Source organism: Schistocerca americana, chromosome 1, assembly GCF_021461395.2.
Source record: "Schistocerca americana isolate TAMUIC-IGC-003095 chromosome 1, iqSchAmer2.1, whole genome shotgun sequence".
Lineage (NCBI taxonomy): Eukaryota > Metazoa > Arthropoda > Insecta > Orthoptera > Acrididae > Schistocerca > Schistocerca americana.
The window spans coordinates 587,521,939-587,544,728 of NC_060119.1; the positions used below are offsets into that span (position 1 = coordinate 587,521,939).

At 43.3% G+C, this 22,790-nt stretch overlaps 1 protein-coding gene across 1 annotated transcript in view; it reads left to right on the top strand.

The window, feature by feature from the left end:
- LOC124606722 (lethal(3)malignant brain tumor-like protein 3) overlaps nucleotides 1-22,790 on the top strand; it is a 75,054-nt gene that overhangs the window by 18,704 nt on the left and 33,560 nt on the right. Inside the window, exons 4-6 of the mRNA XM_047138756.1 lie at nucleotides 1,867-2,160; nucleotides 17,824-18,010; nucleotides 18,142-18,641. Coding sequence (XP_046994712.1) covers nucleotides 1,867-2,160; nucleotides 17,824-18,010; nucleotides 18,142-18,641 — 981 coding nt within the window. The remainder of the gene's footprint in view (nucleotides 1-1,866; nucleotides 2,161-17,823; nucleotides 18,011-18,141; nucleotides 18,642-22,790) is intronic.

Sequence of the window (22,790 nt, forward strand, 5' to 3'; positions counted from 1 at the left end):
CAGACTCTACTGATATGATATCAGTTTTTAGCAGAAGACCTTATGTTTTACACAGTAAAGTATGTGGTCAGCATATTATAAGTTCACTGGTTATCCACATACTTGTTGTTATTAAACATAATAGGAAAGTAAGGTAACCAATAGGTAACATCTTTAAAAATATGCTATATACTTTAAGCAAAGCAGACAATCTAACATGTTTTCGGACATGTGGGCTTTTAGTCAATGATCTTGCATTATAACTGTTACTGCAATTACTATTCTGCTGACTTACATTTTCCATAGATCAGCATCATTTCTACCTCGTTTTCATTGATACACATTTTACTCACACATACTTTCAACTAGAGATGGTTGACTGAAGGGCCAGTGTTCATTTTCCTTGTGTTTCTGTTTGTTTGCTGCCAACTCGAGCAAGTGGACGAGTTTTGTTATTGCCGGTACAAGCGCAGTGCACTACTACAGAAGGGTCAAAGTCAGTTTTGTGTGACAGTTTTGCTAATATCATATTTCTATGAAAGTACTCTGTGATAAATTTTTCAGCAGGAATTTGGTTTCTGAATAAAGACAGTGAGAGTGCTATTTAAAAAAGGCTTACTGTTGTTCATGTCTTCACAAGAAACAAAGATAAAAGGAAGATAGTCATGCTGTTTAATGTTCCACTGGTTACTAAATAACGTTACTTTATAATTTTATTTTCCTTCTGAACAAGGTACTGGAGACTCCAAAAAATGCAGTTCAAGAAATTCCAATTTATTTTAACATACAAATATTAGCTCATCAAAGATTGTACTATTATAGTAGTGTTGCTGAAACTCAAATGTAATAAAGTATCCCATGTAAGACATCTTTTGTAGTGGTAACTGCTGTTGTCTCCTCTGCTTTGATCAATATGAAAGCTATAAAAATCTGGGAAACCAGTTATTCTAACTACGTCATTGCACTTTTTTTATGCTTTCATGCCATTACTGAATAATTTCTCACTAACAATATTTGTGTAAGAGGAATGTCTACTAACTAGTTTGTAAATAAGTAGCATTTGTAACTGCATGAGGAACATACAAATTAGAAAACATGGTTAGCCCTTAAAACTTTTGTATTGTTCAGTGAGAGATCAGACAAACTAGCCGAGGAGGAGAGCAATTGAACTGGAGAAACTAAGGATAAAGGGCCTAGTATAAATTAAGACTTTGTCTATGTTAACAGCTAAGTACATGTGGGGGACCCAAAGCCCATCTTCACACAGGGCGGTGTTGAATACAGTTATCATGCTATACTGAAAAAGACCTAAAGGTCAACTAGTAGATCTCTTGCAGGTCATGGCTACATTGGCTGTGTATGTTCTGTCAGTGCTGAGACTAGGATTTATGCTACTGTTAGAATTCGTGGAGCAGATTTTACATCAGGGCTGTTCCTAATGGTAAGAGCCATGAACCATGATTTGATATGTTGTAGTTTGTAGCAGGTGGGAGGGGTGGAAAGGAGTTTTGGAACAGTGGACCCTTGGTGAATTTTGTTTTATGGGCATTAAAGCCATGGCCTTGGACCACAGCCTAATGCCCATAAAACAAAATTCACCAAGAACTCAAACACCATCCACGAAAGCTTGCAGTGTAAATTCTCTTGTCACGACCTGAACTAAAGATGTGTCAACTGATTATTGTGTTTTACAGTCCAGATTAGTGCAGCTTTATCAACTTGCTTATTTCATAATTCTTACTCATGATTATTGATATATACTGTTGTTAGAATTCTCTCTAAAACTTTTTATCACGTAAATTTTTATCTCTTGATCAGTATGACAAATGTAGGCACAGCCCAGTAAAAATTGTTTGTTTAAAAATAAATTTAAATTTTTATCCACAGGACCTAAACCGTTGCCTGCAGGAGGCAGTCGATTCATTTTCACCACCCCATGTTCAGAATGATGAAGTAACACTGATAAAAGTGGTCAAACCAGATGGGCCTGATGCTTCCCCCCGGCCTGCACAGTTGCCACCAGAGGATGATGTCAAAATAGAACTCGTGAAGCAGGATGTCACAGTGAGACAAAGCCAGCCACCAACTCAGGCCACCGATATTGACAGTGATGACTTTGATCCCATGAAAGTTCTTGAATGGAAGAATGGAGTTGGCACTCTACCAGGTAGTGACCTTAAGGTGAGTTTAACACAGTTTCTTTATTTGACTTGTTTCAAGTGATAGTGACAGCTGTCACGGTTTTTCATGTGTTAATATTGTTAGAAATTCAGATACAAAACTTACATGTACACTGATACGCCAAAGCCTTGTGAAGACTGGCCACTGTGATGCTGGATGCCGCCTGGTCGGATTGCAGCCATGTGACGTGATAACAAAAGGTATGTAAGTGGGGCAGACATGGACGAGGGACCAACTTAGTGAAGATATGGGCTGCAAATGAGGAAATACATTGGAATAAGCAACTTTGACAAAGAGAAGGTTATTATTATGCAGAGCCTGTGAATGAGTATTGCAAAAACGGGGAAGCTGGTCAAATGTTCTCATGCTGTCTGAGCATCTATGGAAAGAGGTAGGACATTGAAACTGTCACTAGGTGCTAAATAGTTGGACATCCATGACTCTTCACAGAACATGAGGTTTGGGTGCTTTAAAGTAGGATAGATGGTGATCTGTAATGTTTCTGCCAAAAGAACACAATGCGCCACCATGTTATAATTGCAGTGGGAACGGGACCATTGGGATTCAACCATTGATCAATGGAACTGTGTTGAATGTTTAGGTGAATCATGTTTTGATACATCAGGTCGATGGTCTTCTCCACAAACACCATCATTGAAGTGAATGGTGGCTCAAGACTTGCAGTGTTCCTTGGATGCAGGCTGTTGGGAGTAGTATTATGTTACGGGAGACATTCTCCTGTCCTTGCATGGGAGCTTTGGTAATAATCAAAGACATGCTGACATCTGTGAACCACCTGCATCTCTTCATGCTTGATGTCTTCTCATCTTTCACCAATACAATTAGTGTGTCTGTGTCAGAACCATGCTACAGTGGTCTGAGGAGCATAATAGTGAACTCATATTGATGTCTTGGTGACCAAATTCACAAGATGTAAATCCTATGGAACCCATCTGGGTCGCTATCGGGCACTATCACCATGTTCACAAATCAGCAGCCCAACACAGGAAAGTTGGCTTGAAATGCGAAACAAAAGTCATAAGATCCACAGGTTAAAAAGTATTTTTACATAATAATTGCACTGAATTATCAAGAACTCACACTGAGCAGTGGCACAGCAGTTAGCACACTGGACTTTCATTTGGCAGGCTGGCCATCCAGATTTAGGTTCTCTGTGATTCTCTAAATCGCTTCAGGCAAATGTCAGAATGGTTCTTTTGAAAAGTCACAGCCAATATTTTTCCCTAATCTGACCTTTGCTCAATCTCTGATTACTTCGTAGTCAATGGGACATTAAATTCTTGTCTTCAGGAGATCACAGTGGTGTCAGTTACAATTAGCAAAACTAGTGTAACTTTATCTGAATTACAAACAATGGAAAATCCAGGAGGCAAAGCAGCCAGAGACAGTGATCCTGTGTGTGTGAGTTTGTTTGTGTGAATATGTGTGTGTGTGTCTTTTGTCTATTTCAGAAGAATGCTTATTGGTCGAAAGCTTACTGTTTAGCAGCCTTCTTGTTGTGCCTGTCTGTGATTCGACATTTCCACTGTATGGAAAGCAGCACTTTATCCTTTTCATAATTTTGCCTGAATTTCTTTTGATAAGAATAACATAAGAAACATAACATATAATTGCTCTATGTAGCAACTAAGAAGAGAGATTTCAGCATAATGTTTCTTTTCTGTCACGTGTACCTGAAGTTACAAATATTAGCTAAATCAGTAATAAATTCAAAATACATAAGAGTATCTGTAAGCACTCACTTATATAACATAATCCCATAAAACAAGTATTTTTACCTCCATCAGAAGAAGAATTTCTGTTATTACATAATGAAAATTGTTTTTATACAGGATTTCATAAAATATGAACCATGGACCATGGACCTTGCCGTTGGTGGGGAGGCTTGCGTGCCTCAGCGATACAGATAGCCGTACCGTAGGTGCAACCACAACGGAGGGGTATCTGTTGAGAGGCCAGACAAACGTGTGGTTCCTGAAGAGGGGCAGCAGCCTTTTCAGTAGTTGCAAGGGCAACAGTCTGGATGATTGACTGATCTGGCCTTGTAACAATAACCAAAACGGCCTTGCTGTGCTGGTACTGCGAACGGCTGAAAGCAAGGGGAAACTACAGCCGTAATTTTTCCCGAGGGCATGCAGCTTTACTGTATGATTACATGATGATGGCGTCCTCTTGGGTAAAATATTCCGGAGGTAAAATAGTCCCCCATTCGGATCTCCGGGCGGGGACTACTCAAGAGGATGTCGTTATCAGGAGAAAGAAAGCTGGCGTTCTACGGATCGGAGCGTGGAATGTCAGATCCCTTAATCGGGCAGGTAGGTTAGAAAATTTAAAAAGGGAAATGGATAGGTTGAAGATAGATATAGTGGGAATTAGTGAAGTTCTGTGGCAGGAGGAACAAGACTTCTGGTCAGGTGACTACAGGGTTATAAACACAAAATCAAATAGGGGTAATGCAGGAGTAGGTTTAATAATGAATAGGAAAATAGGAATGCGGGTAAGCTACTACAAACAGCATAGTGAACGCATTATTGTGGCCAAGATAGATACGAAGCCCACACCTACTACAGTAGTACAAGTTTATATGCCAACTAGCTCTGCAGATGACGAAGAAATTGAAGAAATGTGTGATGAAATAAAAGAAATTATTCAGATTGTGAAGGGAGATGAAAATTTAATAGTCATGGGTGACTGGAATTCGAGTGTAGGAAAAGGGAGAGAAGGAAACATAGTAGGCGAATACGGATTGGGGCTAAGAAATGAAAGAGGAAGCCGCTTGGTAGAATTTTGCACAGAGCACAACATAATCATAGCTAACACTTGGTTTAAGAATCATGAAAGAAGGTTGTATACATGGAAGAACCCTGGAGATACTAAAAGGTATCAGATAGATTATATAATGGTAAGACAGAGATTTAGGAACCAGGTTTTAAATTGTAAGACATTTCCAGGGGCAGATGTGGATTCTGACCACAATCTATTGGTTATGACCTGTAGATTAAAAATGAAGAAACTGCAAAAAAGGTGGGAATTTAAGGAAATGGGACCTGGATAAACTGAAAGAACCAGAGATTGTACAGAGTTTCAGGGAGAGCATAAGGGAACAATTGACAAGAATGGGGGAAAGAAATACAGTAGAAGAAGAATGGGTAGCTTTGAGGGATGAAGTAGCGAAGGCAGCAGAGGATCTAGTAGGTAAAAAGACGAGGGCTAGTAGAAATCCTGGGGTAACAGAAGAAATATTGAATTTAATTGATGAAAGGAGAAAATATAAAAATGCAGTAAATGAAGCAGGAAAAAAGGAATACAAACGTCTCAAAAATGAGATCGACAGGAAGTGCAAAATGGCTAAGCAGGGATGGCTAGAGGACAAATGTAAGGATGTAGAGGCCTATCTCACTAGGGGTAAGATAGACACTGCCTACAGGAAAATTAAAGAGACCTTTGGAGATAAGAGAACGACTTGTATGAATATCAAGAGCTTTGATGGAACCCCGTTCTAAGCAAAGAAGGGAAAGCAGAAAGGTGGAAGGAGTATATAGAGGATCTATACAAGGGCGATGTACTTGAGGACAATATTATGGAAATGGAAGAGGATGTAGATGAAGATGAAATGGGAGATATGATACTGCGTGAAGAGTTTGACAGTGCACTGAAAGACCTGAGTCGAAACAAGGCCCCCGGAGTAGACAACATTCCATTGGAACTACTGACGGCCTTGGGAGAGCCAGTCCTGACAAAACTCTACCATCTGGTGAGCAAGATGTATGAAACAGGCGAAATACCCTCAGACTTCAAGAAGAATATAATAATTCCAATCCCAAAGAAAGCAGGTGTTGACAGATGTGAAAATTACCGAACTATCAGTTTAATAAGTCACAGCTGCAAAATATTAACACGATTTCTTTACAGACGAATGGAAAAACTAGTAGAAGCCAACCTCGGGGAAGATCAGTTTGGATTCCGTAGAAACACTGGAACACGTGAGGCAATACTGACCTTACGACTTATCTTAGAAGAAAGATTAAGGAAAGTCAAACCTACATTTCTAGCATTTGTAGACTTAGAGAAAGCTTTTGACAATGTTGACTGGAATACTCTCAAATTCTAAAGGTGGCAGGGGTAAAATACAGGGAGCGAAAGGCTATTTACAATTTGTACAGAAACCAGATGGCAGTTATAAGAGTCGAGGGACATGAAAGGGAAGCAGTGGTTGGGAAGGCAGTAAGACAGAGTTGTAGCCTCTCCCCGATGTTATTCAATCTGTATATTGAGCAAGCAGTGAAGGAAACGAAAGAAAAATTTGGAGTAGGTATTAAAATTCATGGAGAAGAAATAAAAACTTTGAGGTTCACCGATGACATTGTAATTCTGTCAGAGACAGCAAAGGACTTGGAAGAGCAGTTGAATGGAATGGACAGTGTCTTGAAACGAGGATATAAGATGAACATCAACAAAAGCAAAACAAGGATAATGGAATGTAGTCTAATTAAGTCGGGTGATGCTGAGGGAATTAGATTAGGAAATGAGACACTTAAAGTAGTAAAGGAGTTTTGCTATTTGGGGAGCAAAATAACTGATGATGGTCGAAGTAGAGAGGATATAAAATGTAGACTGGCAATGGCAAGGAAAGCGTTTCTGAAGAAGAGAAATTTGTTAACATCGAGTATAGATTTAAGTGTCAGGAAGTCATTTCTGAAAGTATTTGTATGGAGTGTAGCCATGTATGGAAGTGAAATATGGACGATAAATAGTTTGGACAAGAAGAGAATAGAAGCTTTCGAAATGTGGTGCTACAGAAGAATGCTGAAGATTAGATGGGTAGATCACATAACTAATGAGGAAGTATTGAATAGGATTGGGGAGAAGAGAAGTTTGTGGCGCAACTTGACCAAAAGAAGGGATCGGTTGGTAGGACATGTTCTGAGGCATCAAGGGATCACCAATTTAGTATTGGAGGGCAGCGTGGAGGGTAAAAATCGTAGAGGGAGACCAAGAGATGAATACACTAAGCAGATTCAGAAGGATGTAGGTTGCAGTAGGTACTGGGAGATGAAAAAGCTTGCACAGGATAGAGTAGCATGTAGAGCTGCATCAAACCAGTCTCAGGACTGAAGACCACAGCAACAACAACAACAACAACAACATGAAGATGTAGTAAATTGAGCAAAAATTATGACAGAATACAAGCAAAGTATAAAGTGATAAGAGTAAGAGGATGTCAGAAATGAACAACACAGCACAATAAATATGTTTGAGTATTTCTACGTTACTTTAAAAAAAAAACTGTGTTTTGTGAATGAGCACTGCCTATAATACAATAAGATACAAACTTAATAGTCAAAAACAAAGGTGTCATTTGGAACTTGGCAAGCAGTCACACCATCCCATCTATACAATTTATAGGATGGTGTGCCATAAAGACACATAATGATATTAGGTCACCAGTGTATGTACTAATGAAACAACTGGACTTCTGTGGACTATTGCAAGTACCAACTCAGAAATTCATCATCATTTGTGAAAATTTTAAAAGTGGGAGACTGAATGCAAGTTATGTATTGATGATTTAAGTTGTCATTCACTGGTCATGAGAGTTCTTCTCCAAGAAACACTCTCGTTATTGAAACAAGGTTTTGATTTTCATGTGTTAAGCTTGTTTCATTATTAGTTAGTGATGGCATACTTATTGCATTAACGAAATTATTATGAATAAGTTGATGGGGTTCCAGTGGGCTCTTGCTGATTGAAGTGGCACTTTGAGTCATATTTGAGAGGACCAAAATTCAGTTCCCCAACCAAACATGCAGATTTAGGTTTCCAGTAGTCTCCCCTTATCACTTAAGGCAAGGACCAGTATGCTTCCTTTGGAAAGGACATAACCAGTTTCTTTTTCTAATTGGAGCAAGAACTCCATATCTAATGACTTCTTAATCTTCCTTTCTTGCTTCTTTCCTTCTATTGGGCTTGCCTCAGTAATCATTTGAATGCTGACCAAGAAAGGTATCAAGTCTGTCTTCCAACCATCTGCAAAATAAGAAATCTTCTGGACCTTGTGCAAGTTAATCTAGGGCTTCTTATACCCAAGACTCTCACATTCTGTCCAACCAACTGCAAAGATAAGAACTTTCTAGACAGTGTGAAAGGTAACCTCAGGCTTCACACACCTGCAGTCTTTCGCATCCTTTTCGACTGTAGAAAATCTTACATTGGACCAAAATGGTGATGTGTCTCATGACACTCTGAAAATATGAAATATGTACAACATAAGACTTGAGCCAGAAGACAAGTCTGCACTGTCTGTCTGAACATAGTTTATGAGAGGAGACAAAAACATCATCATATTGCACAGTATGGGTCTGTGGTGTGTCTCTGCAATTGTTGTGGAATAATCATAATGAGATTCAATGGATCACTGCCACCAAGTTCTAGATGATGACACTATGACAGACTGGCATTTTGCCAGGAGGTAAGAGTGCAGAATGTAATACTCTTAAACATGTCTACACCTTGGGGATATATGCAGGCTGTAGCACAAAGAAGATTTCGTTGAATTTATTGAAGTTTTTAATAACAAGAAATTTAGCACAATTCTTTCTATTCTTGGAAGTCTTCATTTGTACACAGTTTTGAAGGAAGGAAGATTGGCTTCTACACTATGTGATCAAAAGTATCCGGACACGCCCAAAAACATATGTTTTTCATATTAAGTGCATTGTGCTGCCACACTGCGAGGTACTCCAGATCAGCGACCTCAGTAGTCATCAGACATCATGAGAGAGCAGAATTGGGCACTCTGCAGAACTCCGTTGTCAGGTGATTGGGTATCACTTGTGCCATATGTCTGTTCATGAGATTTCCACACTCCTAAACACCCATAGGTTCACTGTTTCGGATGTGATAGTGAAGTGGAAACATGAAGGGACATGTACAGCACAAAAGTGTACAGGCCGACCTCGTCTGTTGACTGACAGAGACCGCCAACTGTTGAAAAGGTTCATAATGTGTATTAGGCAGACATCTATCCAGACCACCACACAGGAATTCCAAACTGCATCAGGATCCACTGCAAGGACTATGACAGTTAGGCAGGAGGTGAGAAAACTTAGATTTCATGGTCGAGTGACTGCTCCTAATCCACGCATCATGCTGGTAAATGCCAAATGACACCTCGCTTGGTGTAAGGAGCGTAAACATTTAATGATTGAACACTGGAAAAACTTTATGTGGCGTGACAAATCATGGTACACAATGTGCCGATCTGATGGCAGGGTGTGGGATGGTGAATACCCAGTGAACGTCATCTGCCAGCTTGTGTAGTGCCAACAGTAAAATTCGGAGGCGGTGGTGTTATGGTGTGGTCGTGTTTTTCATGGAGGGGTCTTGCACCCCTTGTTGTTTTGCATGGTACTATCACAGCACAAACCTACATTGATGTTTTAAGCACCTTCTTGCTTCCCACTGTTGAAGAGCAATTCTGGGAAGGCAATTGCGTCTTTCAACACGATCGAGCACCTTTTCATAATGCACGGCCTGTGGCGGAGTGGTTACATGACAATAACTTCCGTTTAATGGACTGGCCTGCACAGAGTCCTGACCTGAATCCTATAGAACAGCTTTGGGATGTTTTGGAACATCGACTTCGTGCCAGGCATCACCGACCGACATCAGCACCTCTCCTCAGTGCTTAACTCCATGAAGAATGAACTGCCATTTCCCAAGAAACCTTTCAGCACCTGACTGAACGTATGCTTGCGAGAGTGGAAGCTGTCATGAAGGCTAAGGGTGGGCAACACCATACCGAATTCCAGCATTACCAATGGAGGGCACCACAAACTTGTAAGTCATTTTCAGCCAGGCGTCCGGATACTTTTGTCCCGTCGACATTGAGGTGATTAGAGATGGAGCACAATCTTAGATGGCATCAAGTATGGGGAAGGAAATTGGCTGTGCCCTTTCAGAGCAACCATCCCATAATTTGCCAGGAGTGATTTAGGGAAATCACGGTAAATCTAAATCTGGATGGCTGGACGTGGGTTTGAATCATCGTCCTCCCGAATGTTAGTCCAGTGTGAACACACAGTTTTCATGTATTGCGGCTTGTCTCTGAAATATGATGCAGACGTGATTTCTAAATGAATAAATGAGCTGCAAGAACAATAATACGAAAAAAGACATGCACTTATAATTGTACAGATAAGGAACTGAGCAATAGAGAGGCACTTCAAAATGCTCTTGATTGCTGTATCTCATTAATGATGCTTTGATTCTTTAATCAGTGTGCATTAATGTCATTGGTGTTGTTTGCCCTCCCTCTTTTGAGAGTTCGTGCTTGGCACACACAGAGCCCAAAACTATTGCAGCACATTCTTTCTTCCTTCCCTGGCTGCATTTCCTTCACCCTGCCCCTCCCTCTCTACCTTTGCTCCTTCCCCATTGCCCCTCCCTTCCCCTCTCTCTGCGTTCTGACTTGTATAGACCTGGCTATCCACTTAGTTCCCTGTATTGCTTGCAATTTTGTTTCTTCTGCCTGTCCTCTTTCATTCTTTTTGGTATTTAGGTCCCCACTTGAGGTCTGACCTGCACTTCCAAATTTTCTGTTTTTAGTGTAATCCATTTGTAGAACATCTCCCTCCCTTGTGTCTACAGTGTGGATTCCTCTCCTCCCTTTCCCTCTTTCTTCCTCGCCATAGCCCCCCTCCACCCTGCTAGGTCACCAGCACGTGTAGCCAGTCCGTGAGGTGGGGCTCTTATGTATCCATTTGATTGAACCCTCTGACAACACAGGGATCACACTACTGATACCTGAGCTGTTCCCTCGAATCATATGCCAGGAGTGGTTACTTGTCTTCCTGGAGCATTGGAACTCCTGGCAACGGCCACAGTGCAAGGTGGCCCTTGCTGCCGCTGGATGGTGCCCATGGGAGAGCCCCTCATCGGAGTGGGTGATATCGGGGCAGATGCTTGGAGCATGAAGTATATCAAGCTGCAAAAATCTGGCCGCTCTCAAATGGATGTCTCTTTGAATGGTGAAGGCTTATTGAATGCTGCTTCGTATGATCTGGCAGCCTTCCCTTCTCTGACTACTTCAGGGGGGCAGGGCTAGGCTCGCTGACTTGGGATGAAGCACTTTCCCCACTACCTTTTCTGTACTAGGACAGATGAGGACACATTCACTGCCACAAAGCCATTACTTTTTGTGGAGAATATCAAGGACGTGTTTGGTGAAGGAGAGTCTCTCAGTAAGATGCAGTCGGACTCCCTGTTGATCAGAGTTTCTTCTGCCACTCAGTTTGCAGCTCTTCCTGCTCGTGATCCTGAGTATGGTCCAGGGAGTGATTTTTCATAGGGACCGCATCCTGCAAACTGATGAGGCACTCCAGGCTAATCTAGAGCAACACAGTGTTCATTTTGTTCATGCAGAAGGGTCGCAAAGACAACCACACTAATACCGGTACCTATATTGTGGCTTTTGAGGGGGATATCCTCCCAGAGGAGGTCAAGGTTATGTGCTACAGATGTGACGTGAAGTCGTACGTCCCACCACCCATTAGGTGCTTTCGGTGCTTGCATTTTGGGCATATGTCTTCCCACTTTGTGGTGGAACCTCTGTGTAGTGACTGTGGACACCCACTCCATGAGGGAAGCCCCTGTTTTCCACCACCTGTGTTTATCAATTGTCTTGACTGTCTCTCCCCTCACTCACCGAATTGCCCAGTGTAAAAGAGAGAAAAGAAGATCCAAGAGTACAAGCCTTATGCTGAGGCTCACCTATAATATATGAGACACTCCATCCACTGTCACTTTCTTCAACTTTTACCTCTGTTACATCCTTTCCCCCTCTTACAGCTTCCTTACCCCAGCCCCTTCCCCCTCCCCCCCCCCCCTTGCAGTTCCCATAACCTCCCCTCCCAGAGCCACTCCCCGGCCAGATATGTGCCCCCCTTCTTTGGCACCTGCCAGTGATGGGGCTCCCCCCTGGGGCCCCTCTTCCCAGCATCTCTTAGGCCACAAGCCTACTACCACAACTTGGCCACAAGACTCACCATCTAGATGCCCCAAGGTCGCCTGCTCTCTTTTAGTTCTGGATCTTGTAGATGCCTTTACTCTCTCTGTGCTCTGTTCTCCTTCACCTCTGAAAGATAAGAATAAGAAATTTAAGTCCCAAGACAAGGCCCCTCCGGTGATCCCAAAGGTGCCATTTCCACCTTCGCAACCTGAGTCTGACATCTTATTTGTAGATGTCATCCCATCCTTGTCAGGGATGACCATTGACTGAGTGACATGACCCCCTCTCGGCTTCTTTATTTCTAACCTGGACGCTCGCCACATGATCATCCAGTGGAATTGCAAACGGGACTATCGTCACCTGCCGGAAATACAACGTCTTGTTTCCTCATTTTCTGTGTTCTGTCTTGTTCTTCAAGAAATGCACTTTCATGATGAGCACACTCGAACATTTCATGGTTATTGGGGATTCTGCTGGAACTGCGCTGGCCCTGGGGTAGATTCTGGTGAGGCCTGCACTTTGGTTTGCTCTGTTGTCATTAGTGAGTGGATCCCTCTTCATACCAACCTGGAAGTAATAGTGGTTAGAGTGCAAATGACTCCAGCCATCATTGTTTGCAATGTCTACCTTATTTCAGATAGGCCACTTCCTTATGTTGAACTGTCTACCTTAATAGAGCAACTCCCACTCCTGTCCCTCCTCCTCAAGGACTTCAGTGCCCACCACCCACTGTGGGGGAGTGCCACTTCAGCAGGAAGGTGTCTCCTAATTGACTAACTTATTACAAACTTCAATTTGTGTGTCTTCAACTACAGTTGCCCTAGTCACTTCAGTACCATCCAAGGCACCTTGACTGCTATCGTTCTCATGCTCTCCTATCTGGTCTCGTGGCTTCCCTACATTGGTCATCCCTTGACGATCGTTGTGACAGTGAGTGTCCTCTTTCCGGTGATTCTATCATTCCCCTGCTGTCGCAAGGCAGAAAGCCCCCCCCCCCCCCTCCCCCCTGCCTGCTCTTCACTGGCTGATGTGGCCGAGTGGTGCTAGGTGCTACTGTCTGGAACCATGCGATGCGACCGCTACGGTCGCAGGTTCGAATCCTGCCTTGGGCATCGATGTGTGTGATGTCCTTGGGTTAGTTAGGTTTAAGTAGTTCTAAGTTCTAGGGGACTGATGACCTCAGAAGTTAAGTCCCATAGTGCTCAGAGCCATTTGAACCATTTTTAGACAGCCCCCATGTTGGGCATTCCACAGAGCCAGTTGGCCTTCGTATACGTCTGCTGTGCACGTTGACACTTGAATTGCATTGATGCGATCGTGCAAGGAGTCTCTGCCACTATTCTTCATGCTGCTGGCCTGGCTGTCCCCCTATCCATAGGTCCCCCTCGTCGTCAACTGGTACCAAGATGGACCAAGAATGTAGCAGTCACCATCCAGGACTGCTGATGGGTACTTTGGAATTTAAATGACACCCTTTACAGACCAACTTCCTCGCTTTTAAGCGTCTCCATGCTAAGGCTCATTACCTTATTAAGCAGAGTAGAAAAGTTATGCTAGGAGCATTATGATTCCCAGCAGGGAACGTATGCCTCTTCATCGCAGGTCTGATCCAAGCTCTGTAGCCTTCTGGGCCACCAGCGACAGTCAACTGTCCATGGCCTAAACCTCCAAGGTGCTCTGTGCACTGATCCATTGGTCCTTGCAGAACATCTTTAGACACACCTGGTGATGGCATCCCACTACCTTCCACCTGCAGAAATACCAAGTTGAACAGACCCTCCTCTGTTTCAACATGCATCATGCTGAAGTGTATAATTTACCCTTCTTCAAATGGGAATTGGTGCAGGCTCTTAACTCTTCACAAAACACAGCTCCAGGCCCGGATTCCGTCCACAACCAGATGATCCAACACTTTGACATTATCCAGAGGTAACATCTCCTCAGATCTCCAACCACATTTGGCTCACGGGTACTTTCCCGTCACAATGGTGAGACAGTATTGTTATCCCCGTCCTTAAACCCGGGAGGAACCCATGTTGGGTACTCAAATCTCGGGACCTTTTGTCCCTGTATCAGTGTGGCTTTCGGGAAGGATAATCCCCAACTGATCGTTTACTCAGATTGGAAACAGCAATCCGACAAGCTTTTACTAACTGTCAGCACCTTGTCACTGTCTTCTTTGGCCTACATAAGGTGCATGACATGGCTTGGCGCCATCACATTTTAGTTGCCCTCCATGACTGGGGGTTCCATGGCCATCTTTTGATTTTTATCCGCAAGTTTTTATCTCACTGGCTCTTCCTGGTTCGAGCTGGCGCTTCACTCAATGCCCTCCAGATTCAGGAGAACGCTATTCAACAGGGTTCTGTGTTAATTATCACCCTCTTCTTCATAGCCAACAATGGACTTGTAACCTGTGTTGGGCCTGTGGTTACCTCAGCATTGTACGTCGAGGATTTTGGCATCTGGTGCAGCTCCCACTTGGTAGCATCTGCTGAGTGCCGGCCCCAAAGTGCCATCCGATGAGCCTTTGCTTGGGCCATCTCCCATGGCTTCCAATTTTCTCCCTCCATAACATGGGTTATGAATTTTTGTCATCAACCCACAGTACACCCCAATCCAGAATTTTATTTAAGTGACCAGCTCCACGATATTGTAGCACAGTCCCATTTCTTGGGCCTTATTTTTGATAAAAAGCTGACGTGGCTGCCTCATATACACCACCTAAAGACTACATGCATGCAAAAGCTTAATGCTCTCCACCTCCTGGCTGATGCATCTTGGGGTGCAGACCTTGCCACTCTTCTCCATCTCTACCGTGCTCTGGTCCTGTCCAGACTAGTTTATGGTAGTCAGGTTTGTGGCTCAGCAGCTCCTTCCACTCGGCAACTACTTGACCCTGTTCATCACTACTCGACCCTGTTCATCACTGTGAGGTGCATCTGGCTAGTGGTGCCTTTCGCACGACTCCTGTTGACATTCTTCTCACAGAAGGGTGATTCTCCCTCTACAAATATGATAGGGCCAACTCTTGGTTTCTTACACAATCACCGTTTGCCAAGTCCCTGATCATCCCGTGACCATTTGCAAATGAGGCATGTCTGCCTCTTGATTACTGCCCATGGGTGGGATTGCTGGTTGGAATGCACCTCACTTCCCTCTATCTGGATCTCCATCTCCACTCACTGGAATGCGCCCTGTGTATTTCCTCTAACACCTACCCTTGGGTGGTGCCTAGACCATGGATTAGGACCGACCTATTCCAGGGTCCTAAGGTCTCTGCCACACCAGTGGTTTTCCAGCATCTTGTATATGCCATCCTTGCAGAGTTCCAGGGTGCCACCATCTTCTACACTGATGGTTCTAAGATGATAGATAAGGTGGGATACACCTTCATGTCTCCTACTGGCTTAGAACACCATTTATTGCTGGGATCATGTAGTGTGTTCACAGCAGAGCTCTTAGCCATTCACAGAGCCCTCCATTCCGTTTCTCAGGCCTCCCTCCACACTGTGTTAATTTGTACTGACTCAGTGAGCAGCCTGCAAGGTATCGACCAATGCCAGTCTTCTCACCATTTTGTCTCTCTTACCCATTACCTTCTCTCTGCCCTTTGCCATGTCACCTGCTCAGTTGTCTTTCTCTGGGTCCCAAGTCAAATGTGCATCCCAGGGAATGAACTGGCTGATGATTTCGCTAGGGAAGCAGACCCCCCCCCCCCCCCAATTCCATTTCATGATTCCAGCTGTAGATATGCGGATCTATATCATATCTCTCTTTTCCCAAAAGTGGAATGACATCTGGTGCGCTACTGCTCACAGTAATAAACTCCACAGGATCAATGAGTCTGCTGCAGTTTGGCACTCTTCCTTCCACTCCTCTCATAAGGCGTTCACTGTCTTATGCTGTCTACGTCATATATTGGTGGAATGTTCCCTTCTTTTGGCCCTTCGTCCTAAGTATCATCTTCCAGATTCCTTAAGTTTAATATTGGTAGATTATTCATGGGTGGTTGAACTCGTCCTCAATTTCCTTCGTGAAAGTGGTTTATATTTTGAGATGTGAGGTTTTCCTTTACTCATGGAGCAGGGACAGGGTGGTTGTGGTTGGGGCCTCTCTCCACATTTTCTCGGTCTGGGACCCATGACCACTCCCCTTTATCCCTCTGTTTTCCCATTTTTTAGATTTGGACTACCATTTTATACCTTCTACTGTGTGTATTTTAACTTCCTCATTTTATAGTTTGACTCCTCTCCACTTTTAGCAGACGCTCTCTCTTCTGTGTGTAACTTTGGAATCGTGGAACTGATGACTTTGCCATTTAGTCCCATGCCCCCTCAATCAATCGATCAATCAATCAATAAAATAACCACAGTTTGATGGTGAGCACTTATGCACATAGACAACTCATTGGTTGCCACCCCTCCTCACAGAAAACTGCATAGAGACTGGAGCATTGTAGACACTTGACTATTTTACACTTGACCATAACTGTTACAGGACAGGAAATACGTGACTGAACTGTGGGATGAGGTGGTGTATTGGCGTATAAGACAGGTCTTGCATGTTGGTTATCCAACACTTATGATGCAGGATTCAGAGCACAGTTGACATAGGCATGGACTTGTACACTGTGTAGATTGGGTTATTGATGTAATTCTGATTTGTATGTGTGTGTGTGTGTGGGGGGGGGGGGGGGGGGGGGATAGTATTTTTGATAGGATAACCCTTACATTGTTTGCTGAACATGAAGGCCACTACCCAATTGTGACCAGCCAGTCACAAATTCAACCATCCTGTTGCTGAACATAATGCTTTCCACAACACCAATTACTTCTGTAGATGCTTCAGTATCTGTACTGTTTGGATCCCTCTGCCACGCTCACACCCTCAACAGCACCTCTTAACTGTGTTGAAGGAATTGCCCAACCTCCACTAGTCCCCTCCCTACCATATTACATCTACCCTCACTTTTCCTGACCTCTCATTTTCCACATTACTTCTCCACTTTCCAAACCTTACCTTTGGCCTCCCCCCACATTTGTCCCAAGCCTTTCCCTTTTAATTTTATGAACGTCACCATTTTGAGTCCAGTTTGGATGTTTATGTGCGAGAGAAAATGAACTTACAGTTGGAACAAGTATAATAATTTGAAAGCTCATAGTATCTCTATACTGTTATGTTTTTCTCTGTACCATCATTATTCAGTGACAGGTTAGTGGTTGCCTTTCCTTATTATTTCATGAAAGAAGTTTTGTGTAACGTATTTTGCCATCACTTGTTTTTAAAATATATTGATTGAGTAGTTGCGTTTTCTCATTCTACGTATAATTTCATATTACAATACTGTTTGATCATGTTGTAAGACTAGCCAAACAGTCATAGCAAGGCTTATAATTTAACGACTGTGGGTTATTTCAGTTGATGTAATAAGATTAAAATTTCAGAGACATCAACAGACTGCTTTGTCACTTAAGCAGATAAATTACTGTTAGTCTGTTCTCATTTCTGTGGTGACACTGGGTTAAAAAATTGAAATTCTATGCTTCTGTTCAACTGCAGCCATTTTCTTTTGTAATCCTGCTGTCGAAGTATGTTAAGTGTAATGAGTGTGTTGTATAATCTCTTTCCAGTTTCGCATGAATGAATTTGGAATTATGGAGATGATTGATGAAGATGACTGTGAAAAGCTGAAGCAAGACTGTAAATCAGCCCCTGAAGCTCAGGAATGTGAAAATGCTGAACAAACGTCAGCTACAAATGATTGCTCTTCCATTCTTAAGGCTGTGGACAAAAGGGAGGAAAAACATTCCAGTACCAGTAAGTGTATTCAATACACACATTGTTTTTCTAAATTTAATTCATTCTTTTATGAAATAAAAGTAGGCAGTAAGTAATTTAGTGTTTGAAGAATGGAAAGAAATGTTTAATGATACTGTTTCTATTTATAGCTCCCTCTTTACAACAGCAAGTCATACGTCCTCCCAAGAAGGAGAACCCATCTGGAGGTAATTCAGGACAAGCAGCGGATGGAGGCAGCAGCAGTAGTGGCACTGATGAAATCTATTGTTGTGAGGGATGTGGCTGTTATGGATTGTCAACAGAATTTGTCTCTTCACGGTTCTGTAGTGATCTTTGTGCTTCAAACTTTGCAAATAGGCGTGCTCAGCAGAGCAAGCGTGAACGTGATTTGCTTCTACTCCGTTTGCGGCGACGCAAGAAGCGTTTATTGCAGTTAATGCAACAGCAGCAGTCGCAAAACTATGCACGGCATCGCCTGCGACCAATGCCTCGTGATCGTCAGTTACTTCAGCATTTACAACATCATTATGCTCGTGCTGTGCAAAGTGGCATGGTGTCCAGTACTGCAAAAGAAAACTGTGAAATAGAGATATCTGCACAGCCTGTGGCCAAGTCTGATGAAACAGCAGATGATGTATCAGATGACAAAGTATGTATTTGAAATCACAGTACACATTACTGGATTTTCATTTAGAGTAGTTCTATTTTCGATGCTTATAAACCCCATTGGAAAGTGGTGCTTCCTGAACATCTTAATTCATCTATTTTTGTATCTTAAAAGGATGAAGGCAACAGCCACCATCTCACTAATTGTTCGGTTGGCGCGTAAGTTCGTGGCATTTTCCATAAGTTTAATAAATGCAACAGATACACATAATAGACTTTAGTCATCAGTAATATATTCTACATCAACATGTGCATCTATATACACTCCTGGAAATTGAAATAAGAACACCGTGAATTCATTGTCCCAGGAAGGGGAAACTTTATTGACACATTCCTGGGGTCAGATACATCACATGATCACACTGACAGAACCACAGGCACATAGACACAGGCAACAGAGCATGCACAATGTCGGCACTAGTACAGTGTATATCCACCTTTCGCAGCAATGCAGGCTGCTATTCTCCCATGGAGACAATCGTAGAGATGCTGGATGTAGTCCTGTGGAACGGCTTGCCATGCCATTTCCACCTGGCGCCTCAGCTGGACCAGCGTTCGTGCTGGATGTGCAAACCGCGTGAGACGACGCTTCATCCAGTCCCAAACATGCTCAATGGGGGACAGATCCGGAGATCTTGCAGGCCAGGGTAGTTGACTTACACCTTCTAGAGCACGTTGGGTGGCACGGGATACATGCGGACGTGCATTGTCCTGTTGGAACAGCAAGATCCCTTCCCGGTCTAGGAATGGTAGAACGATGGGTTCGATGACGGTTTGGATGTACCGTGCACTATTCAGTGTCCCCTCGACGATCACCAGTGGTGTACGGCCAGTGTAGGACATCGCTCCCCACACCATGATGCCGGGTGTTGGCCCTGTGTGCCTCGGTCGTATGCAGTCCTGATTGTGGCGCTCACCTGCACGGTGCCAAACATGCATACGACCATCATTGGCACCAAGGCAGAAGCGACTCTCATCGCTGAAGATGACACGTCTCCATTCGTCCCTCCATTCACGCCTGTCGCGACACCACTGGAGGCGGGCTGCACGATGTTGGGGCGTGAGCGGAAGACGGCCTAACGGTGTGCGGGACCGTAGCCCAGCTTCATGGAGACGGTTGCGAATGGTCCTCGCCGATACCCCAGGAGCAACAGTGTCCCTAATTTGCTGGGAAGTGGCGGTGCGGTCCCCTACGGCACTGCGTAGGGTCCTACGGTCTTGGCGTGCATCCGTGCGTCGCTGCGGTCCGGTCCCAGGTCGACGGGCACGTGCACCTTCCGCCGACCACTGGCGACAACATCGATGTACTGTGGAGACCTCACGCCCCACGTGTTGAGCAATTCGGCGGTACGTCCACCCGGCCTCCCGCATGCCCACTATACGCCCTCGCTCAAAGTCCGTCAACTGCACATACGGTTCACGTCCACGCTGTCGCGGCATGCTACCAGTATTAAAGACTGCGATGGAGCTCCGTATGCCACGGCAAACTGGCTGACACTGACGGCGGCGGTGCACAAATGCTGCGCAGCTAGCGCCATTCGACGGCCAACACCGCGGTTCCTGGTGTGTCCGCTGTGCCGTGCGTGTGATCATTGCTTGTACAGCCCTCTCGCAGTGTCCGGAGCAAGTATGGTGGGTCTGACACACCGGTGTCAATGTGTTCTGTTTTCCATTTCCAGGAGTGTAGATACTCTGCAAATCACATTTAAGTGCCAGGCAGAGGGTTTATCGAACCACCTCCACAATATCCTGTTATTCCAATCTCGTACAGCTCACAGAAAGAACGAACACCTATATCTTTTCGCACGAGCTCTGATTTCCCATATTTTATCATGGTGATAATTTCTCCCTATGTAGGTTGGAGTCAACAAAATATTTTCGCATTCAGAGGAGACAGTTGGTGATTGGAATTTCACGAGAAGATTCCATCGCAACAAAAATGGCTTTCTTTTAATGATGTCCAGCCCAAATCCTGTCTCATTTCAATGACACACTCTCCCATATTTTGCGATAATACAAAATGTGCTGCCCTTCCTTGAACTTTTTTGATGTACTCCATCAGTTTTATGTGGCAAGGATCCCACACTGCACAGCAGTATTCTGAAAGAGGACGGACAAGCCTACTATAGACAGTCTCCTTAGTAGATCTGTCACATTTTCTGTGTGTTCCTTCCAATTTAAGTTTGTAATTCAGAGGTATTTAGTTGAATTTATGGCCTTTATATTTGACTGATTTATCGTGTAACCGAAATTTAACGAATTCCTTTTAGCACTCACGTGGATGACCTCACACCTTTCGTTACTTAGGGTCAACTGCCAATTTTTGCACCATTCAGATATCTTTTCTAAATCGCTTTGCAATTTGTTTTGATCTTCTGATGACTTTATTAGTCGATAAATGACAATGTCACCTGCAAACAACCTAAGACAGCTGCTCTGATTGTCTCCCAAATCGTTTATATAGATAAGGAACAGCAAAGGGCCTATAACACTACCTTGGGAAATGCCAGAAATCAGTTCTGTTTTACTTGATGACCTTATGTCAATTAGTGCAAACTGTGACCTCTCTGACAGGAAATCACAAATCCAGTCACACGACTGAGACGATATTCCATAAGCACGCAATTTCACTATGAGCCACTTGTGTGGTACAGTGTCAAAAGCCTTCTGGAAATTCAGAATTACAGAATCAGTCTGAAATCCATTGTCAATAGCACTCAACACTTCATCCAAATAAAAGAGCTAGTTGTGTTTCACAAGAACGATGATTTCTAAACCCATGTTGACTGTGTGTCAATAGACTGTTTTCTTAGAGGTAATTCATAATGTTCGAACACACTATATGTTCCAAAATCGTGCTGCATATCGAAGTTAATGATATGGGCCTGTAATTAAATGGATTACTCCTACTACCTATCTTGAATATTGGTGTGACCTGTGAAACATTCCAGTCTTTGGGTATGGATCTTTGGTAGAGCAAATGGTTGTATGTGATTGTTAAATATGGAGCTAATGCGAAATTTAAAATTTTCCTGGTGAACTAAATATTCAAAAAGATTTCGGGCTTGCAGCCGGTCGTCGTTAGCTTCCATCCACGATATTTCGACTGGACAACTGCCAGCCATCCTCAGGTGAGCCATCGAAGACTGGCGAAGATGCCCTCCATTCCGTAATATATAGCATGCAGCGAGTATTCCGCACATGCGTCAAAATCATTTTTCTAATTTTCACAGGATGTCATGTCATGCCCTCCACTAGCAAAACTAGTTACTTCAATAGGTCATTTTCCTGTGTTTAAAATACGGTTTGGTTTGTTGTTATTCGGACTGCTTATAACATTTAAATAGCATTTACCGTCAATATTATCACAAAATATCTCTTATTTTTATGTAATTAAAGCTTAAAAACCATTAAATATCAAGATTTGGTCACGTGATCGAAAATGCATTATGTTCCTCCATGGCAGACCTTCAGTGCACAGTATCACTGTTCGTTTTTGGAGCATCACCTGCAACCAGCTTTGCGAAAGAAGCGGCAACACTTTCTGCACAACCCACCCATCATTTTGTACGACAATGTGCAGGCATATACAGCACAAGCTGTGGCTGCTCTGTTCGGTTGATGGGACTGGGAAGTACTGTACCATCCACCATACGCCCTGGACTTAAGTCCTTTTGACTTTGATTTGATTCCGAAGATGAAGGAACCACTTTGTATCATTCGCTTCAGAACTGTTCCAGAGATTCGACAGGCAGTACACCACTCCATTTGCACCATCAACAGAACAGGCTCTGCTAACAATATACTACACCTTCCACATCACTGGCAATGGGTTCTACACAATGCTGGTGACTACTTTGAAGGACAATAACAGGTGCAAATATGTAACTCTTTTGTATCAGTTGTGAATAAATAGTTGCCATTATTTAAGTTCCAACTCTGGTATATTGTATGTAGTGTTAATGCATTCTGTGGAACTGACACACTCTGCATCACCAGCAATTTATAAGGTGCACTTCAGAAGGTTCGGTATAACTTTGTGAATCATCCTGTATTTGCTTCTTCTGACTTACCGGGGCAGAGATGGTGTGACATTCTTGCTCACTCTCCAGTTTGCAGACCTGTTAAGTAA